Raw genomic sequence first — 17,070 nt, forward strand, 5'->3', positions numbered from 1 at the left:
GTACATATCTTCTAGGTCAAAAAAAATCTTCCTTCTCCAGGAGGATGGAGTGCTGTCGGTGTTACTGGGAGAAAGCACATTGGACTCGTCTTCAAAGCTCACAGAAGAACAGCCCAAAAATAAGCGATGTGTGCTCAGCCACGCTTTGCAGTTTGTCATCTGCTTTTCTAAGTAACTTCAGAAATAAAAAACAGGTGTTCCCATATTTCCTTCAGCAGTGCAAAATGCAGTAAAAAAAAAAAAGGTTTGCAAATACAGTCTGAATATCCAAGTAAATTGGTGACAGTTTCAGAGCTTGAGTTGTTGTCACATGTTCAAATAAACGTGTTTGTACTGACTCAGGAGGAAAAGTAATCTTAAATACAGGCAAAGAGGAAGAAGGTGAGAAACATGAAGTTGTTCTATGGTCGGTGGAATTAGCGAAGCCTATTTTGGCCACCCTGTTATATTCCTTACTGCAGTGAATCCACGGCCTTCCCTGTGTCCTTGAAGGCTCCCCACCCTGCGTGTAACGTCTCTGCTGTAGCATCGTGCGCTGCTGCACCTTCAGCTGTGCGCACCTTGCCTTGGGCTGAGCAGGACACACAGGTGGCTCTGAGCTGCAGCTGTATGGAGTCCTTAGGAAGAGAGACTGGATCAGCTGCTTGTCTGGCTTGCATGTTGACTTCTGTGTCCTCGCTGCCTCCTCCATATTTCAGATAAAGCTTGTCTGGTTTTAGTTTGTCCGGTCTGGAGCTGGGCTCTCAGCTGGTTTCACATAGTACGATTATCTTCTGCCATCTCTACAGTCGTCATTCCTATATCCAGGCCAATGACTGAGCAGTGAAAGAGGCAGTCTTTGCAAACAATTTCCCAAGAAAGTTTCCCTTTACTGGATTTATTGCTGTGTGGAAGACATTTTTAAGCAGCAAAGAATAGGCAGTTTCACCCCCTACTGATTCTTCCTGGGGCTCTTGACTGACTGAGATTCATTTCATCGCTGCATGATAGAAGCTTTTCTTCAGGATTGTTTACTAAGCTAAAATAAATGTCCCCAGGTGCTAATTTGTCTTTTCCCTAGTGATATTTCCACTTTGGACTACTGCAGAACTATTTCCAATTTTGTGTAGTACTTGACGATAACTTCTCTCGTATTCACTATTATCATTTCATCGATTCCCTATGCCTGGTGTGTCGGAGTGGTCACTAGGGAACACGGGTGGGTAGCAACCCCTTTTAGCATATCTGTAATGTCTTGAATCCTTACAAGGATTCTTCTCTTTTCCTCTCTTTTCCCCCAGAGTGCCCTTGTGTTGGAATCCAAATCAGAAGGCTTGTAGGTGCGGGTGGAGTATTTGGAGGTCAGATGATAGTGCCGTGAGATAGCAGACACAATTCTGTACCAAACACCTTCAGTGTGAAGGGAGATCACAACCCTTGGTGCAGGTGGGAGGCAATTGCTGTGAGGTCTGTTGCAGTGGGGGGAGAACGCTATAGTTATTTCCTGTGGGGCAGACAGACAAGTTACCTTCACCATTGAATGTGGACATAGCATAACCATGGGGATGGAGGAAACTAATGGGTAATAAAGCTACGTTCACTTTTGAGTCAATTATTTTAAATAATTGTCAATTTTTAATTTCCAGACGTGTTTCAGTAATGCTTAAGATCATGAGCAAGAACTTAACTGGAATGGTATTGCTCTGTGAAAAGTGTTCTGCTGGTAAATAGCTGTTGAGTTGATGCTGCTAGTGCTGCTGGTTTCAACTGTGTAGCTTTGGGCGAGTCATCTTCAGGCTTCGGTGACTTACATTAGCCTGGAACGTGCCTGTGTGAGATCTGAGATCTGTGGATTTGGGTTTGCATTTTGATCGCAGTCTGAAACATCTGTTGTGGTCACTGGGGAAACGTGTTCGCAGGTTGCTTTTCTTATTTTTAGCTCCAACATGGTTACCTGTGTCCATGGAAAAAAGTGCTTCTGTTCACAAGTGTGTGACAGCCGGGTTGTTTTGGAGACTGGGAGATGAGAGGAGAGTGTTCGAAGGTATGCTTTTCCAGTAGAGGTTTTAACTGTATCCTGGTATAAGTCATAGGCCATGTGCCTCTTTTTAAAACCAAGGACACGACCTGAGGCAGGGGCTGTCAGAGCATGGTTCGGTGATGTTTGTTCAGCTCATTGAAAATGTTGATATCATGTCATGTAGCGGTAGCTTTGGGGAAGGTTCTCTTTAGATCAGCGAACAAGCAGCTCTAGGTGCTCTCGCAGCAGCTGCTGTGGCTCCTGGTGCCTTGCAGCCTTTCTGGGCTCCCGGTGGCCGCGGGCCTCGTGCCATCAGCTGGGGGGGGTCCAAAGAGCGGGCTGATAGAAATATGGCTGAGATCATGGTTTCTCAGGAAATTATTGGGATTGGGAGATAAGGTTTGATTCTGTATTGGAAGATGGTTTTTATAGTTTTATTGGCCAATTTTATTATCTACCTCTGATACGCTTTTTGGCTTGTTCGGTTTTCACAGACTCTTCTTAGGAAGTTCAGGTGTTTGTAGTTTAGGTACTCTGATACTTTTTCTGTTAGCAGCTATGTGAACTTAGGGGAAGTGGTTATTTTAGGAAGGTTATCATTTTATTGACCTTACTTTACTTGAACATTTGTGTGCACCCCCTAAAGATCCTGCAAGTACCAGAATCAGTCACTTCCCAGAGTTTTCTATTTATATGTGACTTGAAAATGCTTGTGATCTTTGATAATCTGGACAAATTGTTTTTCAGTTTCTCATTAGTCCTGTATGGAGGGGAGGGCAGAGTAACACAAAACAAAGAAATGCTCCAAGAGCAAAAACCAGAATCATTTTGAGATTTCTCCTTTCCTCTACTGTTCTGTGTCAGGCTTTGCTTCCTTTTTTTTTTCCTTGAAAATTGGTTTTATTGTTGGCAGTTTTCCAGACACAATGCATAATAGAACACCAGATGTCCAGTGCATAGAAAAATTACAGATGAGTAAACACTCTTCTAAGGTAGCATAAAATCTATTAACACTGCTTCTGGTGTGCCTGTAACCTGTCTACAGTCTTGGCCCATTGCACTTTGTGCTGTTCAGAGATGAAAATTGTAAGCCTTTGTGTCTAAGTGTGACTACACGAGGGACCCGTACCCTCCCCAAGATGGGGATTATTTTGCAGGAATAAGCACTCATTCAGTGAAGTGCTTGAGTGTGAATTTAATCACTGGATTTAATTTTAATTATCGGCACATACGGATTTCATTGAGGATGAAAAACATGCTGAAAAAGAAGTTGTCCTCCTTTGGTCTCCTCTGCTCCCAGCTTTCCCCTCCCATCGTCTTCCTGTGCACAGGTGGTTTTGTGCCTCCTGCAGCCCTGGCTTGGCTCACTGAAACTAACCATGCAAAAACCTGAAAGCTTTAATACCACTTTAGTGAGCGAAGAAACCAAATTACCAGGATGGCCCTTTTAGGGGAGAAGCATTTCATGTCACAGTAACTATTTCCTGAAACCTTAACCAAAGCTATATTGAACATTTATGCTCTCCATATCATCATTCAGTCTATTTCTGGGTTCTCATTGCTCAGTCGTTGGTGTAGAGGATGACTCCAGTTTCATTTCTGTGTGCTAGGAAAGATCTCTTTACTTGGAATTTATCCAGTGTGTTTTTTTTCTTTCTTTTTTTTTTTTTTTTTTTTTTTGTGATTCTCGATGCCCTTGCATCTCCTTAAAAAAAAATAACTGAGTTGATCTTATCAAGACTTCTTCTGTCTTGGAAATACAGGTGCAGAGAAGCAGAAGACTTCAAGGATTTTTCTATTTATGCTCACAGTCTGAGGACAGTAGAACCTAACTTTTTAGAGCCTGTTTTTATTACTTGGATTTTATGTTCAAAGCAGGTAGGGAGGAGGCTGGTAGATAACTAATCCTAATGGATGGAAAGGGCAAAACTATTAATTTAGACTTCAATAATCCAGATATTGGCCTCAGATTAGAACTCAGTGCCATAACTCTTAGTCTTGAGCAATCAGACCATAATTATTTGCTTATGAGTGATGGCGTGCCTGGAGGCCCTGGTGATCTCGGTCACAGTTGTGAATGCTCAGTGCTGCAGAAAATCAGGTCAAGTGTCTTGCTGGATGTCTGCAGCGCGAGGAGCAGTTATGGCTAAGAGTTTGTAAGAATAACAAGAAAAAAGCAAGCCTGTTTCATATGTTCAGTCCGTCAAATCTACTTTGATTTTGAAATAATAATCTAGAAAATGAAAAAGATCTGTTCTTGAGAAAGCTGTCTCTTCCAGGCAATCATCTGCTTTGGGGCAAATGATTAATTTCTTTAGTATTAGTCCTCCTAGGTGTTATAAGAAAGCAGTACATGATAATTGAAGACTAGCGAAATCTAAACACTGGACATGATGAAAGAAAATTGAATGATGTGTGTCTTTGGAATGAACTACACTGTTAAAAACTGTGGCTAAAAGATTGTATAAGCTTTCCTGGGCAAAGTTGGTAGTGTCAGAGCCTCAGTACAGGAATTAGCTTATACTTTTTGGAAATAGTAGCAGAAGATAGAGAGAAATGGATTGGTTTTGGCAGTTCACGCGTTTTCTGAAACAGAAAACTAAGTATAGAAATGTGATAGTATAACTTAATGCTTGGAGGTTTTTGTCATTTAAGAATTTTATTCCCAGCTCTGCAAGAAGTGATTTGCGTAACCGTTCAGTGTGAGGTCTTGCATTTGTAATTGTGGAGTGCATGGAGTAATATTGCATGGTAGAAAGTGAGACTTGCAACGATATTTCTGGCTGGCTGGGCAGGACATCTCCAGGCTAAAAGCATTTGGTGAGAGGACGCAGCGGCAGCTGTTCTGCACGTTGTTTAGAGTCAGTTCTACACATTGCTGAAACTGTAGATAAACTGAGGAGACAACGGAAATCGAAAGCAAGGTTAAATGGATAGCTACGTGCTGCCACTAGATTATTTTTGTTCCTGCATTTATGTGTAACACATCTGGAAATGTCTTTAAAGAAGGAAGGGGGAGTAAGAAATCTTAGTCAATGGTAATGGACATCTACTAAACACTTTAATTTTGTGTTGTTTTTGGCTTTTCTTGGCTGTCCATTAGCTTTTTGAGCCCACTTCCATTTTTTCATTTTATTAATTAATTTCCTATTGAAGTTATCCAAGGAAAACAAATTATCTACCTTCATCTTGGTGTTCTGATGTTTCCCTCCTGAAAGACCTACAACCAAGCTGTATGCTACACTCTTCAAAGCTGTTCCTTTACTGTAAAACCAAATGTCCCTGTCTCTGTTGTACTGGAGAGCACGGCGCTGGATGTGGGGCTACACGTGGGTCTCCCTGGCTCTGGGTAGAGCAGAAGGATCTCCACCCATGACGTGCTGGCAGTGCTCAGCACAGTCCAGCCCAGGAGATGCTGTCGGCCTTTGCGGCAAGGGCACATCGCTGGTTTGCGTTCGAGTTGCAGTCCATCACGACCCCCAGGTCTTGTTTTGGGAAAACTGTTTCAGAAGGTTGCAGACCACACGTCAGCTGAGACCACACGTCAGCTGAGCTTGCTGTGTGCTTTGAATACTGAAAGAGCTTGCTGGTACTTGTTTTTTTTTCTATCACTTAGACTTTTGGTCTTTGGCATACACATTTTTATAAAGTACTTAAAGTGAAATTCATGAAGTTTAAAAAAACTTCAATGAAATATTCTTAAAGGTAAACTAAATAAGCATTATGTTGTTTGGCTTTAAATTATAATACTAATTTTCAAAGTCAGGGTTGTGAAAGAGGTCATTTAGTTTTGCTTTCAGCTTACATGGCTGCAGGGTTAACAAATTAAATTTCCAAACCTGCAGCAGAAATCAAGCTTATGCTTTTAGAAATGCATTGGGTTAGTTCCTGTCAACATTTTTTTTTCAAGTTCCTTGGGATTTAGAATTTACACTTTCAATTCCTGAATATTATTGTCACTTTGCAGGTGGGATAGCTGAGCAGGAAGGATTTCAGCAGTGTGCTCAAGGCCATGCATGGGGCTGGATGAAGCAATAAAAGGCTCGAATTTATCTGCCTGCCTGCAAGATCCTCTTTGCTCTCTCACCTTGTTGATCAAAGCTTTTGGAGTTCTGCTTCAATGTGCAGCATGCTACCTTCTAACAGGATTGTCACTTGCTGCTGATGCAGGCCTTTTACTAGCTGTCAAATGATGCTGTTGGGTGGGATTACTGAGGGGACAAATCTTGTCTCTGAATATGAAAAACTTGAGATTTATAGGTCTTGTTTCATGGTGCTATGTCATGGCTCGCCATCATGTGTTATAGCTTCTCATCTGCACAAGGAAGAAGTTTGGACCTCTTGAGTTTCCTTTAGACCTTAATGGCACGGAGAAGGGTTCTGCTTTATCAATTTTAAACCTGCAGGAAGCGATGTAACAGGAAGCATCGAGAGAGAAAGCAAAGTCATTTTAAATGGAAAATAAAAGTTATGGTGTGAAGACATTAACAATTCAATAGTAGATGGTACTGCTCCATTAGAAGGAGTTTGGATATATTTTGTGCTTGGTTGGGACAAAGTCACTTGGTCAACAGAGGAAAGGTTTTTGAAAAATGGAGTCAGTCAAATAACAGTTGTCTTTTATTTTGCATATCTTCTAGGCAATGGAATAAATAATTATGTAACTCTACCAAATTTAGTAACTTCCTCTTTGTGTTTTTGTTTCAAGTTTTGGTTTCAGGTGTATGTCACGTAGGTACATAGGTCAGTTGAACTTGCTCCAAGCAACAACAAATCTATTAGCTTTCAGGTTTGTGTCAGGGGCAAATAATCTAAAGACCCTGGGGGGGGCGGGGGGGATAGCTTTTCATGTTAGAAGAACATAGAGTCTAGAGCAAATGTTTGCAGAGTGCATGTGTCAGACTTGTTGTAAAATTGCAAAGCTTTTCTTAAAGCTAAGCTCATTATGAAATACATATTGAAGAAAAAATTAGCATAAAAATGATAACTTACAGGATAAGGTGGTTTTATTTTCTTCAAAGAAGCAATTCAATATAATGGTCATTGTTTCATCTTTGGTTATTGTACATATATTAAAAAAATAGAAGTGAAAAAGGGGATAGTTTGTTTCCCCAGTGTATGCTTCAGCTGAGTGGTCTCATCTATTCTTTGCTTCATACCCTTTTATTGGTCATCTTTAGCTATGCCAGCATAAACTGATGTCATCTTAGAATCCAGATGTGCAGGTTTAAAAAGCTGCAAACATGCTAAGATAATTAAAACTGGGATTGAGAGAAAGCATCACATCTTGAAAAATGCCTGGAATAGAAGCAGTTGGCTGCAATTTATTAGGACTTGTTTAACTGTGTCATGTTTGTGGTAGCTTAAATAATCCCAAAAGCAAAAGGATGATGTGTTCCTCCCCTACTCTTCTCTTCTTCCTTCTGCAATGTGATAGGAAAAAGGTGACAAAACAGGAATCTGTTTCAAGCTTTCAAAAGTTTGTATAAATGGCTTTATATGACTCAGTAAGACAGAAAGGAGGAGAGTTTGACAAGTTCGTAAGAACGTCATCTTTAAGAAGCAGGTGTTTCCTTTATTAAAACCAGAGAAAACATAATTGTATATTCTGTAATGATCAAGGATTTTTTCACAATTGTTGAATTTTAATTGCAAGACTAAATTGTGAACTCTGTTCCAAATATATACAGCTTTTCATTAGTCATTGTAGTAATTTAAATTTTATTTCCAAACCAACCTGAAGCAGCATGGGTGATAATTAAAAACTGAATTTTGGAAACAAGTGGTGGTGTTTCTTTGATGTTAGAGGAGTTTTGTCATTGCATGAGGCTGTAAAGCAGACTATAAGGGTTTCCAGGCTTCAGTTGAGGAAGAAAGTCATAACATCCAGAACAACAGCCAGCACAACAGTATTGGATAGGGATGAAGGATACAGCTGACTGGGACTGTGTGTTGGGGTGGTGGTATTCCATGCAGTGTCAGACTCTACTTCTGATCAGTCCCATGAAATGGGCAGGATTGTCATGACTCCTTGCTTTGAGCTTTTGGCTCTGGTCGTTCCTTTCTTAGTTTTTCAGTGCTGACAGTTCTTGTATTTAGCACTCCCTGGCTTAACACATGTTAACTGCCTTTGAAACTTCCCTTTATTCAAACAAAAGATGTTAGAAGGGCAACTTCATCGTTTTCTAGCTGTCCAAGTCTGGATCTACTACATATAGGTGACTTTTTTTTCCTGTTTAGCATAAGGACTTCGAGAAAATACCAGAGGACCTTGCAGTTGCCTTGATGTCAGCTCATATTCCATTTCCACTATGTTGAGGCTGTGGGTCTAGCTTTCTTGGTTCTTCAGTCGCTTCTGAGTGAAAGAGCTCATTTCTTCTTAGGGCTTTTTATACCCTTAATTTTGTGCTTTCTTTTAGGCCAGGATTGTGCTTTTTGAGTAAGCTATATCTGAGCAAGTACGCTTTCCCTCATGTGTTGAAAGCACTTCTAGTTACTGTCTGAGCATGTAAAGCACAACAGTTGAGGGTGACAACTAGGTTGAAAAGGAAAACTTAACAAAAAAAAAAACACCATATAATCCACATAACACTTGTCCAGAATGTATTGTATGTCTGTGTAAAATATTGCACAGGAAATGCACTTGAATTTTGTTGAACTTCTTTGTGAGATGGAGTTGGATGCCTAATACCCTGTTAGAATTCAAGACAAACTGAAGATCCAAGACAGATAGAAGGAGATGCTCTGAAGTCCAGTTAGCATATGCAAGAGTATGCGTATGAGTGCACGTGTGCTTGTGTGTGTATACTAAAAATATATTTTGTCTGCTTTAAATAAAGGGAAGGTATTACTAAAAATGTCTGACTTTTCCAGTCAAAAATGCATATACATCATGGTGTACCTGATGTGCTGTCACGGTGATGAGATGCTTTAAGGAAGCTGTAATGTAAAACTGTTGCAGCATGAAGTAGTAAGTACTGGCAGAAATAGTTGTAGGCATCTGTGAGTCTAATTGGAACTGTAATAACCAGAGGCAAAAAAGTCTGTTCACATTGTACGCTTAAACTTCTGGTAAATAAAAACTGATGTGTATATGTAGTACGATGGAAAATAATACTTTAGAAATTGTACTGTTTTGCTTACACTGGTGCAGTTTTATTTAGATATTGTTTGGTGCTAGTCACACTACCTCTTTCTGGCTTGATTTTCCTGCTTTGTCTTGTGCAAAACTGCTAGAGCTCAGAAAAGACTGCCCGGTGAGAAGAAATTAAGGACTTTATTATAATAGAGATTTAAAATATACATTTTTTTTATTTTTTTATTTTTTTTAAAAAAAAGGCAGCAAAGAAATTCTTGGTAATTACCATTATTCAACTGTAGTGCTCCATGTAAATGTTCATATTACCACAAGATCTGTAAAAGGAGGAGTGGGGGGGGGGGGGTGGGGGGTGAAACAAATTATTTTAGTTTCTCCAGAATTTGCATCTTCTGGAAAAATAGGATGGCAGCTGTATGTTTTATTTCATCAAAGATTAGCACACCTGTCAACTCCTTGATCAGTCTTCCAGGTAGAGATTTTACCAGTGGGTCTAGAAGTAGCATGGATGCAGTCTAATTTATTGTTTAAACTTAAAGCTTTGGTTTTATCAGATTAAAATATTCCCTACTACAGCTAGACACTTCTCCAGCTTCTGACTTGACTTCTTTGAAATTCAGTCTCATACAACTGTGAACCTGCTAGTGTGTTTGAATAGGTGTAGTTCCATTAAGGGGGATATTATCAGGAACACTATCTTTCACCAGTTTTGTTGTTGTGCCTAAATCAAAACGTGTATGTTTCTTGGTGCAGGTCTTTTGTCTTCATTCAGAACTTTAAAAAGGACTGTTTCTCGTGAAACAAAACTTTTTTCTTTCAAGTTTAGTCTATTGTGTGAGTAAAAAATAGATTCCTTAAATTTTTATTATCCCATGCTTTATGGTTGCTTATGCTTGTATGTTTCTCTTGTTTATTTAAATTTTCTCAGAGTTCTGTTTGTATTTTACATTACATTTTACATTTACATTAGCTACAGTAAATAAATGTGTGGTTATACAATACTTTGTGTAATCAAAAACATATATAGATAAAAAACAACTAAAGTTGCCTAAGCCGAATTGTAAAAACTGAATGCAAGAATATCATTAAGGTGTCCTGGGAACATTTATTCAAAATTTCAGGTGGTCTAATAGTGACGACACTTCAAAGTTGAATTCAAAATTTTTGTTTATAGTGTTTTATTCAATGTATGGCTATTTTGAAATTGCAGCTAACACTTTTTTCTCTCTTCTTTTTACAGACAGAGCTTTGACATTCTTTTCATGAAAGAGGTTTACAAGTAGTTGTCTTATAATAACTTTGAGAAGAAGTTCTATGTAGCTCTTACTTTCAAGAGTGCTGCAAAAATGATTACTTCAGATTTGCCAGTACTACAGTGAGTATTCTTTTCTTTATGTATTTGAATTTTCCAGCTTTAGAAAAATAGAAGTGAGTAGGAAGCTGAGTATGAGGATAAAGCATCAGCTTGAGAAGAGCAGATTAATGTGACTGTTCCAGGTCTTCTGTGTTGTATGCTGAAAAATTGCGTAAAAAAATAAACACTTCTTTTAAAAGATGTTTCTTTACATGGAGATTTTACTTTGTGAAAAGCAAAAGCAAATATTTGCTACTTTTATGCTACTGAATGTTGTAAGACTTTGAAAATATGATTTTTTTGGTCATAATTTATCATATTTGTGTATTCCAGTTGTGTACTTTCTTACAATAAGCTGTATTTATTGTGGAAAAAGTCTTTGGCTTCTGCAGTTGGAGAGAGTAAGCGGTGTTAGCATGTGTTAGTCATGTTGGGAAATGAGAGGCTTATACACATGGGAATGTCACTGTACCTGCAATAAAGTGAACTGCTGGGAAGCATGGAGTGACAATTGATCATGAGAACTGCATAGCTGAGAAAGGAATTTTAGAAAGGAGCAAAATGGAGCTTGATGTGGTGTGGTGGTTGGCCTTTGCCAGCTGTGCTTTCACACTCCTTGTCAGCCTTCCTTCAGGATGCAGAGAAAAGATGTCAAAGCCTGGAGATTGAGAGGAAGATCACTTAGCAGGTAATGACATGGGCAAAACAGACTCAACTTGGGGAAAAATAATTTGCCAGTTAAAACAGCTTTGGATGGTGAGTATCGTCTGCTCCTCGTGCCTTGCCCTTGGCCCAGTGCCACAGCACTTTTTCCCCTTTGTTTGCACTTTGCTGCCCTTTTTGAACCCCGCTCCCACAGCGGTGCCATTGGCCTCGCTGGCTGGCGGAGCCGTGGGGCAGTCATTACAGAACTGGCCTCTCCTCAGAGCACTGCCGCCCTGTGGCTGGTAACTCTGTAATGTTAACCGTACTTTTTTAGGAATGAACTATGAAAATGGCAATTACAGATTGTAAAAGAGATGAGATTTTGAGTGATGTGCCAGACCTTCAAGTCCTTTTCTGTAATTTCTGTAAGAATCTGAATGTTTAGACAATTGTCAAGTTATTTCTCTGCCCCTAATAATAGCATGCACAGTATTGCCTTAATTTCCAATGTGTTTAAAACCTTCTTCTGAGAGAAGTTAATTCCTGTGGGTGAGCAGGTGGCTAAAAATGGGGATGACTTGGATGGATACCTCTGTTGGGGGGAAGGGGGGGCTGCTGGTAAGCTTATAGGATAGTCTGAGAAAACATTTTTGCAGTTAATATTTTCTAGATGTTCTGTGTTAAAAGAGTAAAAGTGTGTTTGTGAAATGTGCCAAGGACAAAAAGCTGTTAGTTTCTGTCATCGTAATGGTGGGAAAGGGATATTCCCATTCCCACTTCAAGAATCCAGATGGCTTTAAGAAGCAAATGAAATTTTGTGGAATTTTAAGTTATAAAATGCATACTAATGGATCCCATAACTCAGCATAACAGCTGAAAAACATGAGGGAGTTTGGCATTTTATTCAATCAGAAGATTGTAAGCCCACTAATGTTATGCAACTGAAAAACAAAAAAAAACCTTTAAGGCTATCCCATTTAAACAGTCATGTCAATTTGTTATTAATACACTTCACTTAGAGCTGTATCACTTATTCCTTCCCATATTCTTTCCTTTGAGGGAACACAAAAGGAGAAATCTTTCATTTTTCTGGATTTGTAGAAGTGGCTTCAGAATGCCATGAGGACAGAATTATACGTAACAGAATTATTGGTGTTTCAGATACAGGAGAAGAAAACCCACAACTGTCTGGTTTATTTGACCTGGGTGACTGACTGTTACAAGTCTTGTCTCAGTGGGATGACTCATTTGCTGTGAGGCATGTTCTTCTTTAGATTTTGAAGATCAACCATGAGAGCTGATTCATCCATGATTCATGAGCCTGTGCATTTAGCCATTTTTCTTCATGAATGCTTTTCTTCACAGAGCTGAGTCTGGTGGTAGCAATTTATGAATTTCTCTGCCAGAACCTTGAGACACCTCAACAACACACAAAAAGCTCATAAAACTGTTTTTATTTCCTAAAACTGGTATAAGTTTTTTTTGTGATTTTTTTTTTTTAAGGTCATGGTATGAGTTCTATAGCAAAGGCTTTAAGAAAGTAGAAGGTAAATTTACTTCAATTGATTTATTTTGTAGAGATGTGACATTTACTATGTCAATGGGAATATGTTCTTCAGCAAGGGCCTGCCCAGTAACCTGTTAATTCTTCATCACTATATAGTTAGTTTCAATGACTTGCTATTATAACTTCAGAATAATACGTGGAGGATTTAGGGGGAATCCTGGAGTTACAGCCAGCTGTTCTAGGATCCCTGAGCCACTGCAGAAACCAGAAAGAGAAGATGATTATACTTGAGTTCCTAAAAGGAGTTATGATGTGTCTGCTTTCTCTGCTCACCTTGGAGGTCTACTTACACTCTTGAAAGTTCTCTACCATGTTCAAAGGTGTTTCAGAGAGGAAGGGCTTAGCCTTTGGCACTGCCACCTCTCCTCCTCTTTATGGTGCAGGTCTCCTTAGGCCAAGTTTACTTTCATAGAATCATAGAGGTTGGAAAAGACCTCCAGGATCATCTGGTCCAACCATTACCCTACCACCACTATCACCTACTAAATCATGTGCCCAAGCGCCAGGTCCTTGAACACCCCCAGGGATGGTGATGCCACCACCTCCCTGGGCAACCCGTCCCAATGCCTGACTACTCTTTCTGAGAATGTCTCCTCATTTCCAACCTGAACCTCCCCTGGCACAGCTTGAGGCCATTCCCTCTAGTCCTATCACTGGTTACCTGTGAGAAGAGGCTGACCCCCAGCTCCCTACAGCTTCCTTTCAGGTAGTTGTAGAGAGCAGTGTGGTCTCCCCTGAGCCTCCTCTTCTCCAGACTAAACAACCCCAGCTCCCTCAGCCGCTCCTCACAGGACTTGTGTTCTGGGCCCTTCATCAGCTTTGTAGTCCTTCTCTGGACACACTCCAGGGCCTCGATGTCCTTCTTGGACTGAGGTGCCCAAAGCTGAGCAAGGATGCTCAAGGTGCGGCCTCACCAGAGCAGAGTACAGGGGGATGATCACCTCCCTGGTCCTGCTGGCTGCGCTATTCCTGACAAAAGACAGGATGCTGTTGGCCTTCTTGGCTACCTGGGCTCACTGCTGGCTCATGTTCAGGTGAGAAATGATTAACACCCCCCAGGTCCTTTTCCTCTGCACAGCTTTCCAGACACTCTGCCCCAAGCCTGGAGCACTGCATGGGGTTGTTGTGACAAAGTGCAGGACCCAGCACTTAGCCATGTTGAACCTCATCTCATTGGCCTCTGCCTATTGACCCATCTTGTCCAGGACCCTCTGCAGGGCCTCCCTACCCTCCAGCAGATCAACACTTCCCCCCTACTTGGTGTTATCTGCAAACTTACTGAGGGTGCACTCAATTCCCTCCTCCAAGTCATCAGTAAAGATATTAAAGAGGATGGGCCCCAACACCAGCCCCTGGGGAACACCACTGGTGACCAGTCACCAGCCAGATTTCACTCTGTTCACCACCACTCTCTTGGGGCCTGGCCATCCAGCCAGTTTTTACCCCAGCAAAGAGTGTAAATTTCCATCCCAACAGCTGCAGGAAAGATGAAGGATAAATTTTGGTGAGACCTAAGTTTTCCTCTCAGGTTACTAATCACACACATGAAATAAGGATAGGATAATTCTGGTCTATTAAGATGTGGATGACTGCCATCAGAAAAATTGCTTCCTAGCAGCCTTATAAGATGTGTAGGGAATGAGGGAGATGGATGCTGGCCAGATGCTCCTCTCAGTAAGTGTTAAAAACCTGACAGAACTGCAAGCAGTTACAAGATGCTTTGCTCCTCCCCTGAATTCAGAAATAAGAAGAAAGGGGCCTGCTTGTGTGTATCCAGTGCAGCTGTAATGCTTTGACAGGAGTACGAAGCAATTCTTCCCACACCAAAGGAACTCGGCCTCAGTGCAAGGGCCTTTTTGCCCAGGAGCTGCATGGTTCAAACAGAACTCCCTGCTTCTTGAAATGCTGCAGGTGTCTTAGTGTTAAGTCAGCCAAGGACTGTAGACTGTCATTATCCTCTCTCCCCTCCCCAAATAACGTGATTTGCTTATGATTTTGTAAGGAGTAAAGGGAGAACAAACACTCTGCAGGAAGAGATGACCTCTCTGCCTCACGTATTATTAGGGTGAGATTAAGCTTGATTAATTTTGGACATTGGTATTTGAGATGCTTGTCTAGATCAATTTACCATCAATGGAGAGGAAAGAAAACTTTAAAAGCATAAACCGCCTGACCTATTTTGGACACTGGCCTTAGCATGAGGTATACTGCACCTTAAAATTTTCTGTTATGTGCATTGTATACGTGTAAAAGTTAGATGACATGAATCTTACCCCTAGTAATTTATTGAGCCTTTCCAAAATGGCTTCCAGCAAACCAGAGGTATTTTGACAGGAAAATTAGAGAAGTCTGCTTATTGGGTTTAAGACAACACTGCTTAAGAAAAAGAAGACAAAGTTGTTAATTATTCAAATGTTCCTTCCTTATGCATTGTTCTGAAGTGATTGAAATTTCTACTGGTAAGTATACAAATCTCAGTAGATTGTGCAAGACCTATACACGGAGTGTAGCAAAATCAAGCTGTCCGTGGACTAGATGCAGGCAAAGTAGCATGGTTTGATTAATTTGTTTATATAGCTCAGAGTTGCAGGGGAAGTGTTACAGCCAGTTGTTGAGGTACTCTGCCGAATCTGGTTTTAATAGAGAAAAATATTTGTCTTGATGATATTAGGGGTGTGATTTTACAAGCTAACAAAGCTGTGATGTTTCCACATAAACGTGAACATTGTTGGGACTGCACCATTCCTGAAACTTTTGCAGTAGGGTTCTCTGTAGATCAGAGAACAGTTTGTTTTTTCTACAGAGAGCAAGAGTGAATGTTTTAATTTATGTGCAGTAATGGAAAGTAGCAGATATTTTTATCGGGGTTCCTCACGTCTGTATTGAGAAAGGTTTTGTTTGTTTGCTTTTTAGAGAAAGCTGTCATTATGAGGCAATATGTGTTTTTGACAAACTGAGTTGCAGTATGATGGCTGATCTTTGAGCAAAGGCTGGATACATCCATCCGCATAGACATCTTTGCATTGCTTTTCATCAATGTGACACTATTTAAGCAAGTCATTTTGAAATGTTTTTTTAAAACTTGTTTTCATTTTTTAAATTCACAGTTCAGTATTGAGTTTTCCAGATTTCATATATTATGAAGCAGTAAAATTACTTCTCTAAAAATCATCACAACCAAGCTATGTCTTAAGTGTTTTGCAGAAATACTGTTGTAAAAGCATATAGCTTGGAAACTCCAATGTGCTTGAATACTGTTTGTTTTTAATCTAGGGTGCATGAACTTCTGGGATACGTAGAGCATTTTGAGGTATTCTGTGGATGTTATGTTCAGAAAAGCAGATAATTGCATTTTAGCTTTTGTGAAGTGTTATGTACACACCTTGGTGTTTTTGTGCTTGCAAATTGGAAAAGGTTGGAAAATAATGCCTTAAAATGCTAGAACACCTAGAAGAATATAGTAATTTCACTAAAGAGAAATTTCAGAAGATTCTTGATTCTAATATAATGATGTTCACATCTTTCTGCATTACTAAATAGCTTTCTTGGTGGTTCAGCGCATTTGTGAAGTATTCCTCCTTTGTGTATTTAAAGAAAAAAGTGGAAGATGTGTGTAGTTAATGGCTTGCTGAAGCTTCTGAGTTTCTGTAAACCAGATTACCCAATGCCTTCTGTTATACTTGAGGCTACACAATATAGTGGAATAGGCATGATTTTTTTCCCCCTTTCCCTTGCACAAGTTTTAAAGCAATTTAACTCCTTTTAGTTCAAGGAAATTATACTGTCTTGAAGGAATTCTGTGATTAGAACTAGACTTCACCGGTCTTTGAGTAAGCTAGCAATATTACAGTTATTCTTCCATTTACAGAGATCTTGTGAATCTAGTAATGGTCTCTCATGATCTGGGAAACTAAAAATAAAGCACATCAGTAACAAATGGTTTTGCATGTGGGCTCATCTTGGGCAAAATTTAGTGCCTCAAAAGATCACTTAAAGGCTGGGATTCTTCAAGCAGCCAAGCCTGTTCTGAAGGCAGTACCTTTTGGATCTGGCTTATAGGGGGAAGGGAAAATGGAAGAAATTTGAGGTAATGTTTCTCCCCTACTTAGTATGGCCTTAGTCTAAAACGGGAATGATTAAAAAATGATATGGGTTTCTCTGCTAATAGCCTGAATATTGTGATTATTTTTTTTTATCGTTGTACAACTGAGAATGTTTTTCTAACTGCAAGAATCTTAAATGTCTTAAGATTGAAGTGAGTTTTCTGGTTTGAGCCTCCTGGTCACTGTTAATCCTTTCTTTATTAACAGCTGCACAATGGCACTGTCTTCAAGTGTGACTAAAACCACAATTTAACCCTAGTGGGAAACTGTGTAACTGTTATAATGGTGTGGTAGCTGGATCAGACT

General features: G+C 40.0%; 1 protein-coding gene across 5 annotated transcripts in view; it reads left to right on the forward strand.

The window, feature by feature from the left end:
* Positions 1–17,070, forward strand: part of STAG1 (stromal antigen 1) — a 176,892-nt gene that overhangs the window by 20,763 nt on the left and 139,059 nt on the right. For all 5 annotated transcript variants that reach the window (XM_035334012.1, XM_035334013.1, XM_035334009.1 and 2 more), the window contains exon 2: positions 10,336–10,470. In XM_035334012.1, coding sequence (XP_035189903.1) covers positions 10,442–10,470 — 29 coding nt within the window. In that variant the 5' untranslated portion in view covers positions 10,336–10,441. The remainder of the gene's footprint in view (positions 1–10,335; positions 10,471–17,070) is intronic.

The sequence above is a fragment of the Oxyura jamaicensis genome, chromosome 9 (genome assembly GCF_011077185.1).
Source record: "Oxyura jamaicensis isolate SHBP4307 breed ruddy duck chromosome 9, BPBGC_Ojam_1.0, whole genome shotgun sequence".
Taxonomy (NCBI): domain Eukaryota; kingdom Metazoa; phylum Chordata; class Aves; order Anseriformes; family Anatidae; genus Oxyura; species Oxyura jamaicensis.